Raw genomic sequence first — 12,818 nt, forward strand, 5'->3', positions numbered from 1 at the left:
GTTCACTTGGGCTTACTTCCTGGTCACAGGCCATCACTGAGGGAGGGCAGGCCAGGAGCTGAGGCAGAAGCCACGGAGGAATGCTGCTTACTAGCTTGCTTCCCATAGCTTGCTCAGCTGCTTTCTCATGCAGCCCTGGACCACCTGCCCAGGGTTGGCACAGCACACCTTCCACATCAGTCATTAGACAAGAAACTGCCCCACAGACATGCCCACGGTCCATTTCCCAGTTGAGGTTCCCTTTGGGGGTTCCCAGATGACTCACAGCTCACCCCTCAATTGAATGCTCTGCCTGATGGCCTGTGGCTGGTGATTAATTAGCTGTGTTCCACCTTCCCCCCAAAAAAGGCAGACTGGGACTGGGCCCAGGCTCCCTTGCTCCACAACCCGGTTGCGCAACCTTGGCAAGTAACATCGTTCCTGGGTTCCAGATTCCGTCTAGGGTAAGCAGAGGTGCCAGAGCACTATGACAGCGTGGGACATGAACCCTGAAGCCTATGTCCTATATTCAACGTGTGGTTAAAGACATGAACAGCAGCTACCAGAACTACTCACTGTGCAATAGCCCGGGTTCAAGTCCCAGCTCCTTCAATTCCAGGTGTGAGGCTTTGCAGACAGGGAGAAGCAGCTGGGAAGAGGAATTAAAACCCCACTCCCCTACCGGCCTTCGCTGTTCCTTTTCCTCTCTCTCCCTCTCTCTCCCCTCCTCAGTATCCTCTGGTGAGAGGCAAGGCAGGCACAGTGCTGCCCTCGTCCGTTCTGGTCCTCATCCATTGGTTCGCAGCTTCTCTCAGGGCAGTGCTGTAAATTCTGTCACCTCCCTGCCTCCCGCCCAGGACAGAAGGCGCTAGGAGCTCAGGCTGGCTCCAGCTCAGGCAGGAGCGCAGCGGTGGGAGCGCAGTAGGCAGTAGGACAGGCTCGCAGCGCACCAGGCATCTAGACAAGGGACTGGAGAAGCGGCGGATCCGTGAGCACCCCGAGTCCAGCGCAGAGCCCCACAGAGTTGCTGCTGCATTCATCTACACCCTTTGCAGCTGCTGCAGCCCAGGAGTGCTCCGGAGCTCACCCCAGCTGAGGAGCGACTGAAAAACGGCGAGATGGGCCAGGGGCTCGGAACTCTGTCCTGGTAGCAACAACCAGAAGCAGGAACGCCTGAGGTGCAGGGGTTGCCGCGGCTAAACATCTGGAGCAGCGGACGTCCCCCTCTCCCACCCCCGGGGTCTCAGTGACCTAGCCGCCTGCTGAGCACCGATTCTTCCTCAGGTGAGCGTAGCGGGGCATGAGGGGAATGCCATGGAGGCACTGAGCAGCGCCAGTCTGCCGCAGAAGTGAGGTGGTCCTGCCGGGGGTTGGCAGGACTCGCGGATCATGTACGGCGACGTGTTCAACGCCACCAGCGGCCCGGAGGTGGCGGGAAGCGGCGCGCTGGCCTCGGGAGCCACCGTTAAGGCAGAGGGTGCTTTGCCTCTGGAGCTGGCCACTGCGCGTGGAGTTCGGGACGGCTCGGCCACCAAGCCTGACCTGCCCACCTACCTGCTGCTCTTCTTCCTCCTGCTGCTGTCGGTGGCTCTTGTCGTCCTCTTCATCGGCTGCCAGCTGCGCCACTCGGCCTTTGCTGCGCTGCCCCACGACCGCTCGCTGCGCGATGCCCGTGCGCCCTGGAAGACGCGGCCAGTATAGAGAAGACTGAGTCAGGGCCTCTAGGCGCTTGGTCTTGGCCTCGCAGAGCCTCCAGCAGAAGCAGGGCAGGGTAGGCTCCAGAGTCGCTGGCCCCTGGAACACTTCCCCTGGACCTAAAGACCCTTTCGGACTTGAAGAAATGAGGGATGGCGGGAGAGCCGTTAAGAGGTCGTGTGGGGTACTGGTCCAGGTAACTGAAGGTACTCCCCAGGCGAGTGGCGCCTCCATTCCATATAGCGGGCCCTGCCAGGAAACCATCCAGAAAGAGGAGTACCCACCCGGACGCAGGAGCCTGGCTTGCCTGGTGAGTTCCTGACTTTGCTCGCAGAGGGGCAGCAGGCACCGCGAGTGAGCGCGGGACTATCCAGGAGCTGCCTGTCCGAACTGGGCTTCCCGGCCCTATGGCCGGCTCCCTGCAGCTGCTACCAACCCTCTTGCTCTTTGACCCTGGGGATCTGATAGAGAAATGATGCAAGGTTTCATTGTGTCCAGCTCAGGTTCAAGTACCCAGTTTCCTTTAAGAGCAAGGGCCAAGGGGCCCAGGGCAGGGGCAAATGGTCACAGCTGCAGGGTGCTGCGACTGGAGAGTCTGCACCTCATGCCACCACGGACCATATTTCTACAATAAAAACTCATCAAATTAATTAAACCCAGCGCTGAGAACACTGATCATTGGTCACACCATTTTGGAAAGGGAAGATGAGCGGGTCCATCCCCAGCAGGCATAGACCCAAGGTAGTCCCTCCTTTCCTGCAAGGGCCAGGTTGGTGTGAGCATATGGCCTCCTCTCTGGTTTTCTCCAGCATTTTACTTGCTCTGGAAAGTGTTTGTTTTGTTTCTTGTTTTCTGGCAGACTCCAGGGATAACTCCCATCTGACCTGCTGAATAAATTCCTGCTCACAGGACCCCATGAAGACCCTCTCTGTGAAGCAGGTCCTTCCCTCACACGTTTGCTCTCAGAATTTTGGGGGGCCTGAAGCTCCTGAAGCCAGGGGTTGGTGAAGGTAGGTCCTGAAGGTGGGGAGACAGCACTTCCTCCCAAGCAGACAGAAGCCAACCCTGAGAACCCCACAGAAACCGATGCATGGGGGTGAGGACAAAGAATCAGAGGGTGAGGAGCTAGGTCCATGACAACCTTGGCTATTTGCAAAGTTTGCCTAATTCCAGGGAGGTGGTTTGTTTTTGACCTAGGGTCTCACAGCCCTGGCTGGCTTGTAACTCACCGGAGGTCTACCTGCCTCTGCCTCTTGAGAGCTGTGATTAAAGGCATGGGCTACCATGGCAGGCCAAGAAGTTATTTTAATGGGCAGGTAAACTACTTCCAGGAGCCACTTGGCTTAAAGAAGTTCACTTCACTTGAGCTTCAGAGATGTTTTTTACTGAAGAAGAATTTGACTTGTTAATCCAGTTCATTCTAAACCATGCTGGAGTCATGGGAGCTTTGAGAATCTGAAGCAGGAAAGCACATTAACCCAAATGCACAGAGAATTCTGCAACATTTATAGGGATTTCAGACATGTTCTGATGGCCAAACACGAGGCTCCAGGAGACTAAGCAGGGCTCTCCACCACGCCTCCTATGCCTATCCTAGGAAGCTGGGGAGGTAGCAGGAGGAACTAGGAAAGCAGCGTGGTTACTCACAGCAAGGATCTAAAGCTCCCTACTCCAAGATATCCTCACAGCATTTTAGATTATTATTTGGAAATGGAGCCAAACATCTCCAAGCCTTTTGTAAGAATAGACCAGCTAATCCACATGCAACTTGGTTGCAGAGGAGACTCCGTGAGCATAGATATGTAAACCACAAGCCCCTGGCTGGCATACCAAAATCACGGGCATGGGGCTGGGGACTGGGAGGGGTAGGGATGGTATGTAGGAGCAGGACATTCCTCTACTGCATCCCAGTGGTCAGCTTTGAAGGTGGTGTGCCGAGTCAAAGTCCACACTCCATTTTGACCCTCCGGCTTCATGTGCCAACTTGTCTCTCAAAAGCCATATGATCTTGTATGAACTATTTAACCTATGTCCTGTGGTCTCTTCTGTGAAATGGGTATGGTATCACCTAGCTCTTCCAGGTAGCATACTAAACCAGTGTAACAGCCTGAACAATGCTTGCACAAAATGAGTTATCAAATGTTAACTATTTTTAAATTGAGATACAGACTTGAGGCCATGCTGCTGAGTGGGAGAAGCTGACTCCCAGACAGAGTGTGCTCACCAGACTTCTGTGGCTACAAGAAAAAGCAATGGCTGGCCCCTCAGAAGAGCATGGCTGAGTGACAGGCTACAGTTAGTCACCTGTGGTTCCTGGACCACTATCAGCTATAGCCACAGTGATCCAGTACCGTTGGGATCCCTTCATAAAACATTGAGCACAGTGACACATCTCTGTCTCCAGAACATTGCAGTGGCTACTTTCAATAGATGCTTCTGGAATACATTCTCAGATAATTGGGCCTACATGGAGCTGGAATCTAGAAAGCAAGCTGAGTCGGAAAGAGCGTCGTGTGCCAGCACTGCTATTCAGAATAACTCCACCCCATTTCCTAGTGTAGTGGTGGGCTAGCTGAGCAGTAATGTTTCTTCCTTATGTTGGACTGGGATTCTCCAGGAGCAGCAGCATGTGGCCGAGTTCCTATCTGTTCTCTGCTAATATGCAAGCAAGTGGTCTATAATGTGATGACTACAATTTAGTATTGTGGACTGAGTGATACGTATGTTCTCCCCAAATTCATTATGTTGAGGTCCTGATTCCCAGAATGGCTGCATTTACAGGGAATTGGAGCTTCATGAAGACATGGATGAAGCCCTCATCCATCTCTCGTTCCCTGTAGCTGAGGCTATGTGAGCACATACAGAGATGCTGGCCATCTACAAACCCTCATCAGAAACCGACTTAACCAGAATCTTGAAACTGGACTTCTAGCTTCCAGACTATGGGAAAATAAATTCTTGTTGTTTAATCTATCGAATATGGTATTTTGTTCCGGCAGCTAGAAACAATCACATACACCTTTCTTCCTTTGCTATCCTAATCCCAAACTGTAATGGAAACAATTTAAGAGGCCTGGGTGTGGCAGGTTAAAAGTAGGAAGTATCCCTGTCATGTTTGCGCTCTCCTACTCAAACAGCCCCTGGAAGCAGAAGCATTAGCAAAAAGACATTCTGACAGGGTGAGGAGGGGAGGGAACATGGGGGTTGGAGAGAATGGGAACCAGGGAGAGACAACAATGGGGACCAAGAGCCTGAGTTCTGGAGCCAGATGGCGACCTGAGTTTGATCACACACTCTATACCCAAATCACATCTGAGAGTCTCCAAAGCCTGTTTCCTCGGCTGTAAAATGCAGAGAGCACCTACCTTGTGGGACTTTCAACAGACATTTCAGGTCAAGTGCTCAGATTATGTTGGATATGTCGGAAGTGCTTGAATATGAGCTATTGTTGTGGTAAGTAGGGATGCTGGCTCCGGAAGTGCTTGCAGCAGGACAAACTGCTTCCCACAAGAGATTTGCAGTCTTCTCATCCACATGGCACAAGGGAGCTAGAGGTCTGCACTTCCAGCATGTCTGCCTAAGTCAGAGGCAGCTGGACCTCATCTATTCTCATGGTTTCTGGTGCTCCTCAGAGGACCCTCTCCACCACAGCTGAGCTGCTCTGTACCCCAGCTGGGCATCTTACGAGTCTGAGACCCCATCACCTTTCTATCTCAATTTAAGGGGTCTTTAGTATTCTCAATCTCAACTGCATCAGCATATGACTGCCCAAGGTTAATTAAAAAAGAGGGTGGTCATTTCATTTGCTCATATGCTCACGTTACCTGCTCAACGCCCTTCTACCCTACCCCATCAGATCCCTCACCTCCACTACTGCCACTCAACCTCAGAGCACCACTACTGATCTGATTGCAACATCTGCTTCCAGTCCCCACTCACACTCTAATGGCTTCTTCTTTCTCTCCAGATTAAAAACAACTTGGCCCACAAGGCCTAAAACCTTCTGGCCCACAACCAGCCTCACTCCCTCATATTCCTCTTCAACTTGAAACCCTTTAGTCCCTAGGAACCTTCTGCATTATGCTGCTTTCTCTTCCCTCTGGCTAATGTCTTCTAATCCTTCTGATTTCCAATCTTTGTCAAAAAGGACATGCCTGAGCTCCCCGGGCTGATCAGTTCTATTCTCGGCTAACTCAGTCATCGGGAAGATGACTTACAAGGATATTAACTCAGCTGAACAGAACGAACTACATTTATGAAAGCACAGCACTGCCCATTTCCCCACTGTCTCCCTTTGGGCTCATTACCTCATTCTACACTCCGGAAGTGGTCATTTCCAACTCGGTGTATTTTGACCTCGATTCCAGACTCAAGTGTTTTCTCCTCTCTTATGTCCCTAACGAGAGTTATGACATGACTATAATTAGCCTGTTTCTTCCCCACAATTGCATGCAGTCATCTGCGATCAAGACATCTGTCTTGCTCACCACTTTTCCCAGATGCCTAGCATTTTTTAAGACACAAAACAGGCACTCAGTAGGCATTTGTTAATTACACTGGGAAAACAGCTGAATTTTACTTATGCATTTATCTTTGATTTTTCACCTGAAACTAAACCTGTAACTGACAAAATAGAGTTGAACTCTCCCTTACCAACTGATCTTTCAAGCAGCCTGTTTCCCAAGGTGGTAAGCCAGTGTCAGCAACCAGCATTTCCTGTCTCCTTGTATGTAACACTTGAGTTGTTATTATTATCTCCTGTGTATGTGACACTTGAGTTGTTGTTATTATTATCTCCTGTGGAGACTGAGCACGGCGTTTATACATTAGTACATGTCCTATTTTTGCTCACAAAACTCCACTTCCTGCAGGAAAGAACAGACCTAAGCAATGTTGCTCCCATGCCTTCTCAACTGCCTGGAACAAAAATGTTCAATCTATGTCACATACTGACTTCCTCACTTTTTCCTGAATTTTAACCCAAAATTAGCTTTTCACGGAAGCTCTTTCCTGGCTACTATATCCACAGTTGTAATTCCTTCCTCCTCATCCTCCTTCCCCAGCATTTTCTCCTTAGAACTTACCAGTAAACATACATTTTGTTTATCTTGTCTGGTGTCTCCATCGAGAATGAGGATGTACAAGGAAGAATTTTTATCTGTATACCCACATGACACATAACAGTACTCAAATATTGGTTGAATTATATTGCTCAAGGTCAGAAATACACAGGCTGGGCAAAGGGAACATAGGTGTATAAAGGGAGGGAGGTAAAAGCCTGCAGTGTGTTAAGCAGACCACGCAGGACCGTTTCGCCTGAAGTACCCTGCAGCTGAGCTCATGACATCGATGTTTGCATCTTTCCACATTTGCTGGCATCGCTCAGTTGGCCTAACCCAATCTAAGTTAATGAAAATCCACATTTCGCAGAAGTGTGAGGAGATTAATTGTGCACTGTTTGCTGTTAATTACACTTCGGAACTAATGTTGACACAATTGTAAGTTACACAAAAGCTGTCCAAGTCCTCTGGGCCTTTATCACCCACATAACATCCACCAAAACTAATCTAGCTCAGAGGCATTCTCTGCAGCGCCCACCTGGATATAATGAAAGGCCTTTCCTACATGCAACCTTGGGGCAAGCCTGCCTGGCCTAAGGCAGAGTACAAAGATCAGAGCACATTCACCTCTCAGCTCTAAAATAAGAGTTCACGTCTCTTCTGGTCTCCTCTTGGCCTTTTGACTTTCTCTGAGAGAACACAAATGCCAAGAGGTGAAAGCAAGTTACAAGCACCTGATTACATCAGGGCAAAGGCCCAAGGGTTCAGAGAGAAAGAATAGATAGTTATGATTTCTTACCTGAATTTCCAATTGAGATATGGTGATGAGCTCTAATGATGCTGAGCTAGAATCAACTAAAAACAATCTTATTACGTTACTTAAAGGGTGAACTCTGGTATTAAAATCACACCTGGCTTCAGTTCTGTCAACATGTCATATGGCAGATTTCAACATTTGGGAACTGCTCCAGCAGATGATGCAGGTCTGTCTTCACAAGTGACGACACAGCAAAGTGGGTAACAGCACCAGCCTGTAATGTCCCTGGAGTCTCTTGGATAACCCTGACCACCAACTCAAAAAAGGCCTTCCTATGCCTGGTGTTGGGGGGTTTGTCAGATGATGGTCTTTGGCTCCTGTAGGGAACAGTCAGCCCAGATGAGAAATTTTTGTTGAAATTCTCTATTTATACCTAGACTTACATGTATTATAGGTTTTCTAAGGTAGTTAACAATGCGATTCCTTATAATTTTTTCAGACATCTTTACTGTTATTTTACCTTTTTCCCTCTACATTCATCTCCCTTCTTCCTCCCCACTTACATCTCCCCCTTCCCAACCAGATCACTTATTGCTCCCTCAACTCTGGCAATGGTCCCCTTTTACTTCCTGGTTTCTGCAGTTACTCCAGGATATATCCCACCTGAAGATTTGCAGCTAGGAGCCTCCAAGAAGAAAGAAAATGAGACGTTCTTTTTCTGGGTCTGGGTTTACCTCACCCAATATGATCTTTTCTACTTCTATCTACCTGGAAAGCTCATGATTCCCTTTTCTTCACAGCGGAACAGGACTCCATAGTGTCTGTATCACATTTTCATTATCCAGTCTCACCTGAGGGTCATCTAGGTTATTTCCATTTCCTAGCTCTTGCAAAGAGTAGCAATGAACATGGCTGAGCAAGTATCTGTTGAGTCTTTGGGGCACATGCCAAGGAGTAGTATACAGCTGGGTCATATGGCAGATTTCCCTTTCACTTGAAAATTCTCCATGCTGATTTTCAGTTGCTGCACCAATTGCTATACTAAAAAGTCTCCCCAAAATGACAGCCTAAACACAAGCTGAACAAGAAAAACAGACATGCCAAAGTGGATGGATCAAAGACCACGATGCCTCAGCCCTACACAAAGCACTACAGTAGGCAGCTGGGCAATACTGAGAGTGGGAGAGGGGTCTTACTGGGGAGAAGCACACCAATTGGTTGTCCAGTGCCAGGTGGCCAGCCCTGAAGGCAGGCATGCAGGGGGCATTGTACAGGCTGAGCAGGTTGTGTTTGGAAGTACATATGTGTGTGCAACTGCATATAAGCATGTAGTAACAATTAATGAGGGAAGAGGCCACAGTTTGAAGGAAAGCAAAGGAGAGGTTGTAGGACGACTTGGAGGGAGAAGGGGTAAATGATAAAATTATATTGTAATCTCAAAAATAAAATAATTAAAAAAAGAAAGTGGCATCACACCAGTTTCTCCGAGAACCCACTTGAGAAGGAATGTGGAGGGCACCACTCATAACCTGGGGCCAGGAAGATGGTACAATTAAGACAGTAACAAAGGAAAACAGCCAAGATCAACCTGAAGCTCGCACAGGGGAGTGGTCATCCGCACACCCGTGAACATACCCCCCACACACACACACACAGTGTCACCCGTAATTAGCTATGAAAGGAAGCAGAGGACCAATACTGAGTGACTACCTGAACAGATAAGAAGGGTGGATGCCTAAATGTCTAGTGGTTAGCTACTAGTCTGGGAGTTTTAGTGTGTGCTTTTCTTTGCTGTTAAAATTCTCTGAATTTACCTTGGGTTTAAAAAAAAAAAAAAACATAAAATGAGATGAGTAAAGTGTATAAAGAAGAGTTGAGAGATTAAGACAAAGTAAAAGGAACTTTTCAAAATCAATCTGGGGGAGGTATAGTTCAGCTGAGGCAGTGTCTGCCTAACATGCACAAGGTCCTGGGTTGGATGGACACTGCCTGGTGGGCCATGCCTATAATCCCAGTACTCAGAAACCAGAGGCAAGAGGTGCAGAACTCAGGGTCACCCTTGTTGGCTCTGGCTCAAACAAAAAATAAACAGACAAAATCCATCTCCAAACACGAATAAACTGCTTCAAAACATTACTCTACCAGGAGTCACACATACTTCCCTCTCAATACAACATGGAGACTAAGAGTCCTAAACATTAGCCCAAATCCTCCCATCTTCTCCCATCTAAATACCTTTAAGTCTGGGGGAGATCAAGATGCCTACAGCTTGTCTTCAAGATTTCCAACTGCCCCACTCCCTTAATCTTTTAGCCAGCAAAATGGAAAAGACTAGGCTGAAAGAAAATGAAAAAAATCACAATCACAGATTCAACAAAAACTAGAGGACACTTTGAAAAATCCTCTTTCCAGCATATATTCATACAGTTTTAAAGGACTGCCAGCTTGTCAATGACATCATGGACACCGCCGTCTCCTGGACTGGCAGCAGCCACTGGTCCCTGTCACTGTATCATCCCCACTGTTTGGGTCCTAGGAACCTGAAAGCTAGCCATGTTAGACTTAAAGAAACCAGTGTCACAGTGCACTGTGCTTCCAAAACAGCCAGAGGCTGCCACAAACCCCTCACTAAACAAAATAAATAAAATAAAGCACTAAGGACTGGTTTATAGAAACTCCTCTATGAAAGTATTTTCTCTAAAGAAAAGAATGCTGCATTCTTTAAATGTATTCTCTTGGGGTGAAGAATCTAGTCTGGAGTTTTCTCCTTCTGGCCACGGTGCCTGCCAGGGCAGGCACACACCAGAGGGAGGCTCATAGAATTAAAGACAAGTAAGATCTAGCTGGGCCAGAGGGTAGGGCATGTGTGCCAAGCCTGAGGACTTGAATTTGATCCCTGGGATCCATGTGGTGGAAGAGAATCTCTAGTTGTTCTCTGACCTTGACTAGCACACTATGACATGACAGCTCATAAACACATATACACACAATAACTTTTAAAAGATTTTTTTTAAAGCTTATCTAGTTCACTAAGTAGACCATTGACCAGCAGTTTATTAACCAAGGTCAAGGTCAAATAGTATTAGAAATATTTGCTTTATATCGAAGTAAGAAAACTTAACAGATAATTTTAAATGATTTTATCCCAAGCAGTAGTCTAAATACTTTATTTATATTGCTTCATTTCATTTTTCTATGACACAGATCTTTATTTTATAGAATCAGAATCTGAGGCATAAAGTGGTTAAGCATCCTGCTGAAGAGCACAGAGCCATAGGCTCAGGACTCAGGTACAGCCAGGTACACTCTATAACCAGCTTTGCTAAGCAAGGCCCCTCATTGTGGTGGTATTGTGTTCCCCAAAATATTGTGTACCCTAATAAACTTATCTGGGGTCAGAGACAGAACAGCCACTAGATACAAAGGCTAGAAAATGGTGGCACTCACACCTTTAATCCTAGCATTCCAGAGGCAGAAATCCCTCTGGATCTCTGTGAGTTCAAGGCCACACTGGAAACGGCCAGGCATGGTGACACACACCTTTAATCCCAGAAAGCGAGCCTTTAATCCCAGGGAGTGGTAGTAGAAAGCAGAAAGGTATATAAGGCATGAGGACCAGAAACTAGAATTTGGCTGGTTAAGCTTTTAGGTTTTTGAGCAGCACAGTTCAGCTGAGAACCATTCGGATATGAGAACACAGAGGCTTCCAGTCTGAGGAAACAAGACCAGCTGAGAAGTTGGCCAGGTGAGGTTAGCTGTGGCTTGTTCTGTCTCTCTGATCTTCCAGTTCACCCCAATAACTGGCTCAGGTTTGATTTTATTAATAAGACCTTCTAAGATTCCTGCTACGCCTCATTTAGAAGAGAGATCTAGAAAACAGTGACTAAAACACCTCAGAATAGGCCTCAATCTGTCTTCAAAATAAAACACAAAAAAGAAAAAGACAGCAACTCCCACACAAACGGAATGGACAAAACTACCTTTCTGAGCACAGCTCAATGGTGAGAAGGAATGCACACATATGGCCTATGCAATTCCCGTCAACAGCACTGAGGACTGCGCATCAATGAAAATCCCACCCTCCTTACAGCACCACTGTATGAATCATGAATCAGGGCGAAGTACCAGAAAATAAACAAAACCAGACACCACACGCAAATTTTGAGGTTTATTAAAATAAAGTATTAGCAAACAATATGCAAAAACAAATTTCTTAAGAGTTATGGCTTTGAGAAGCACAATATAGTAAAACCTAATACATTTTTGTATTACATTTTGTAAGTATCAAAAAGTAGCAGTTGAGGCACGCTGCTAGTTTTGTTTTCTACACCATGAATAGAAGCAGGACCAATACACATAAGCAGACCACAGTGCAGCCATCGGCTTGCTCTTCACCATCCACATGTGAGATCTCTTCCTTGCAGAAAGCAGACAGGCACATACAAGCTATTCATTCTCCATGATTATATTCTTACCCACATTTAAATAAGTAAACTTACAATTGCAACTTTACATGTTAAAGAGTACCACTGCCCAACAATCATGCTTAAGATTCCCTATACTTTAGCTCCTTTATGAGAATGCCAAAGCAGCAGCATTGCCAATGGAATCAGAAGAGCACAGCTGACTCTAGAAGACCATCTTTTCCAAGAACCTGGGACTGACTCTTTGGCCTAACTGGAGTGTTGGTATGGCTAACACCAGCTCACAGTAACAAAGGCATGACCTATGGCGGGGCAGGGAGCAGGCAGCTGTCCTACCTGTACACAGAATTCAGAGCTTTTTAAAAAGAGCAACTTCACAAAAACATTAAATGACAACTGTTTATGTGGACAAGGACTTCCTCTCTCTTGGAGGACAAGTCTGCTCTAGGACTGGATCTTTGCAAGGTAAGAGGTTATCACTGAACAGCAACTGTCACCAGCTAAATGTTGTCACATGAATTCTCACTTGTTCACACGATCACTATGAACTTCCTTTCCTCAGTCCTGGCACACCATCCAGTTGTAGGTGGTCACTTCACTGACAGTACAGATCTATTCTAAGAGCTGTTTGGTTTGGTTTGGTGCAGTGCTGGGGACTGAACACAGGGCTTTCTGCCTGCTAGGAAAGTGCTCTGCCACTGAGGCCAGCCCTAACCAGGAAGTGAGCGTCTCTCCTGGGTGACCCAGTAACTCCGGGCCTAATGACAGGCACTGTCAAATACTGCTACCCGTTATCGGCACATACTCAACTGCAGCCAACAGAGTTCCCAGAACTGTCCAAGTGTCTGTCCAGCAGACAGAAAACTCTGTTAGTGTAGAACAGATGCCTTCAATGTTCACTTC

General features: G+C 47.2%; 1 protein-coding gene across 1 annotated transcript; it reads left to right on the plus strand.

Annotated features, from left to right (window-relative positions):
• Positions 1 to 1,368: 1,368 nt before the first annotated feature.
• Positions 1,369 to 1,680, plus strand: Smim32 (small integral membrane protein 32). Its single transcript, XM_059262617.1, has one exon. It carries the CDS (start codon positions 1,369 to 1,371, stop codon positions 1,678 to 1,680), a length of 312 nt encoding a protein of 103 aa, XP_059118600.1.
• Positions 1,681 to 12,818: the final 11,138 nt, after the last annotated feature.

This window comes from Peromyscus eremicus, chromosome 5 (genome assembly GCF_949786415.1).
Source record: "Peromyscus eremicus chromosome 5, PerEre_H2_v1, whole genome shotgun sequence".
Taxonomy (NCBI): Eukaryota; Metazoa; Chordata; class Mammalia; order Rodentia; family Cricetidae; genus Peromyscus; species Peromyscus eremicus.

What these genes read in the sequence shown, in the direction of transcription:
- Smim32 (XM_059262617.1), top strand. Translation starts at nt 1,369, where the DNA reads ATGTACGGCGACGTGTTCAACGCCACCAGCGGCCCGGAGGTGGCGGGA.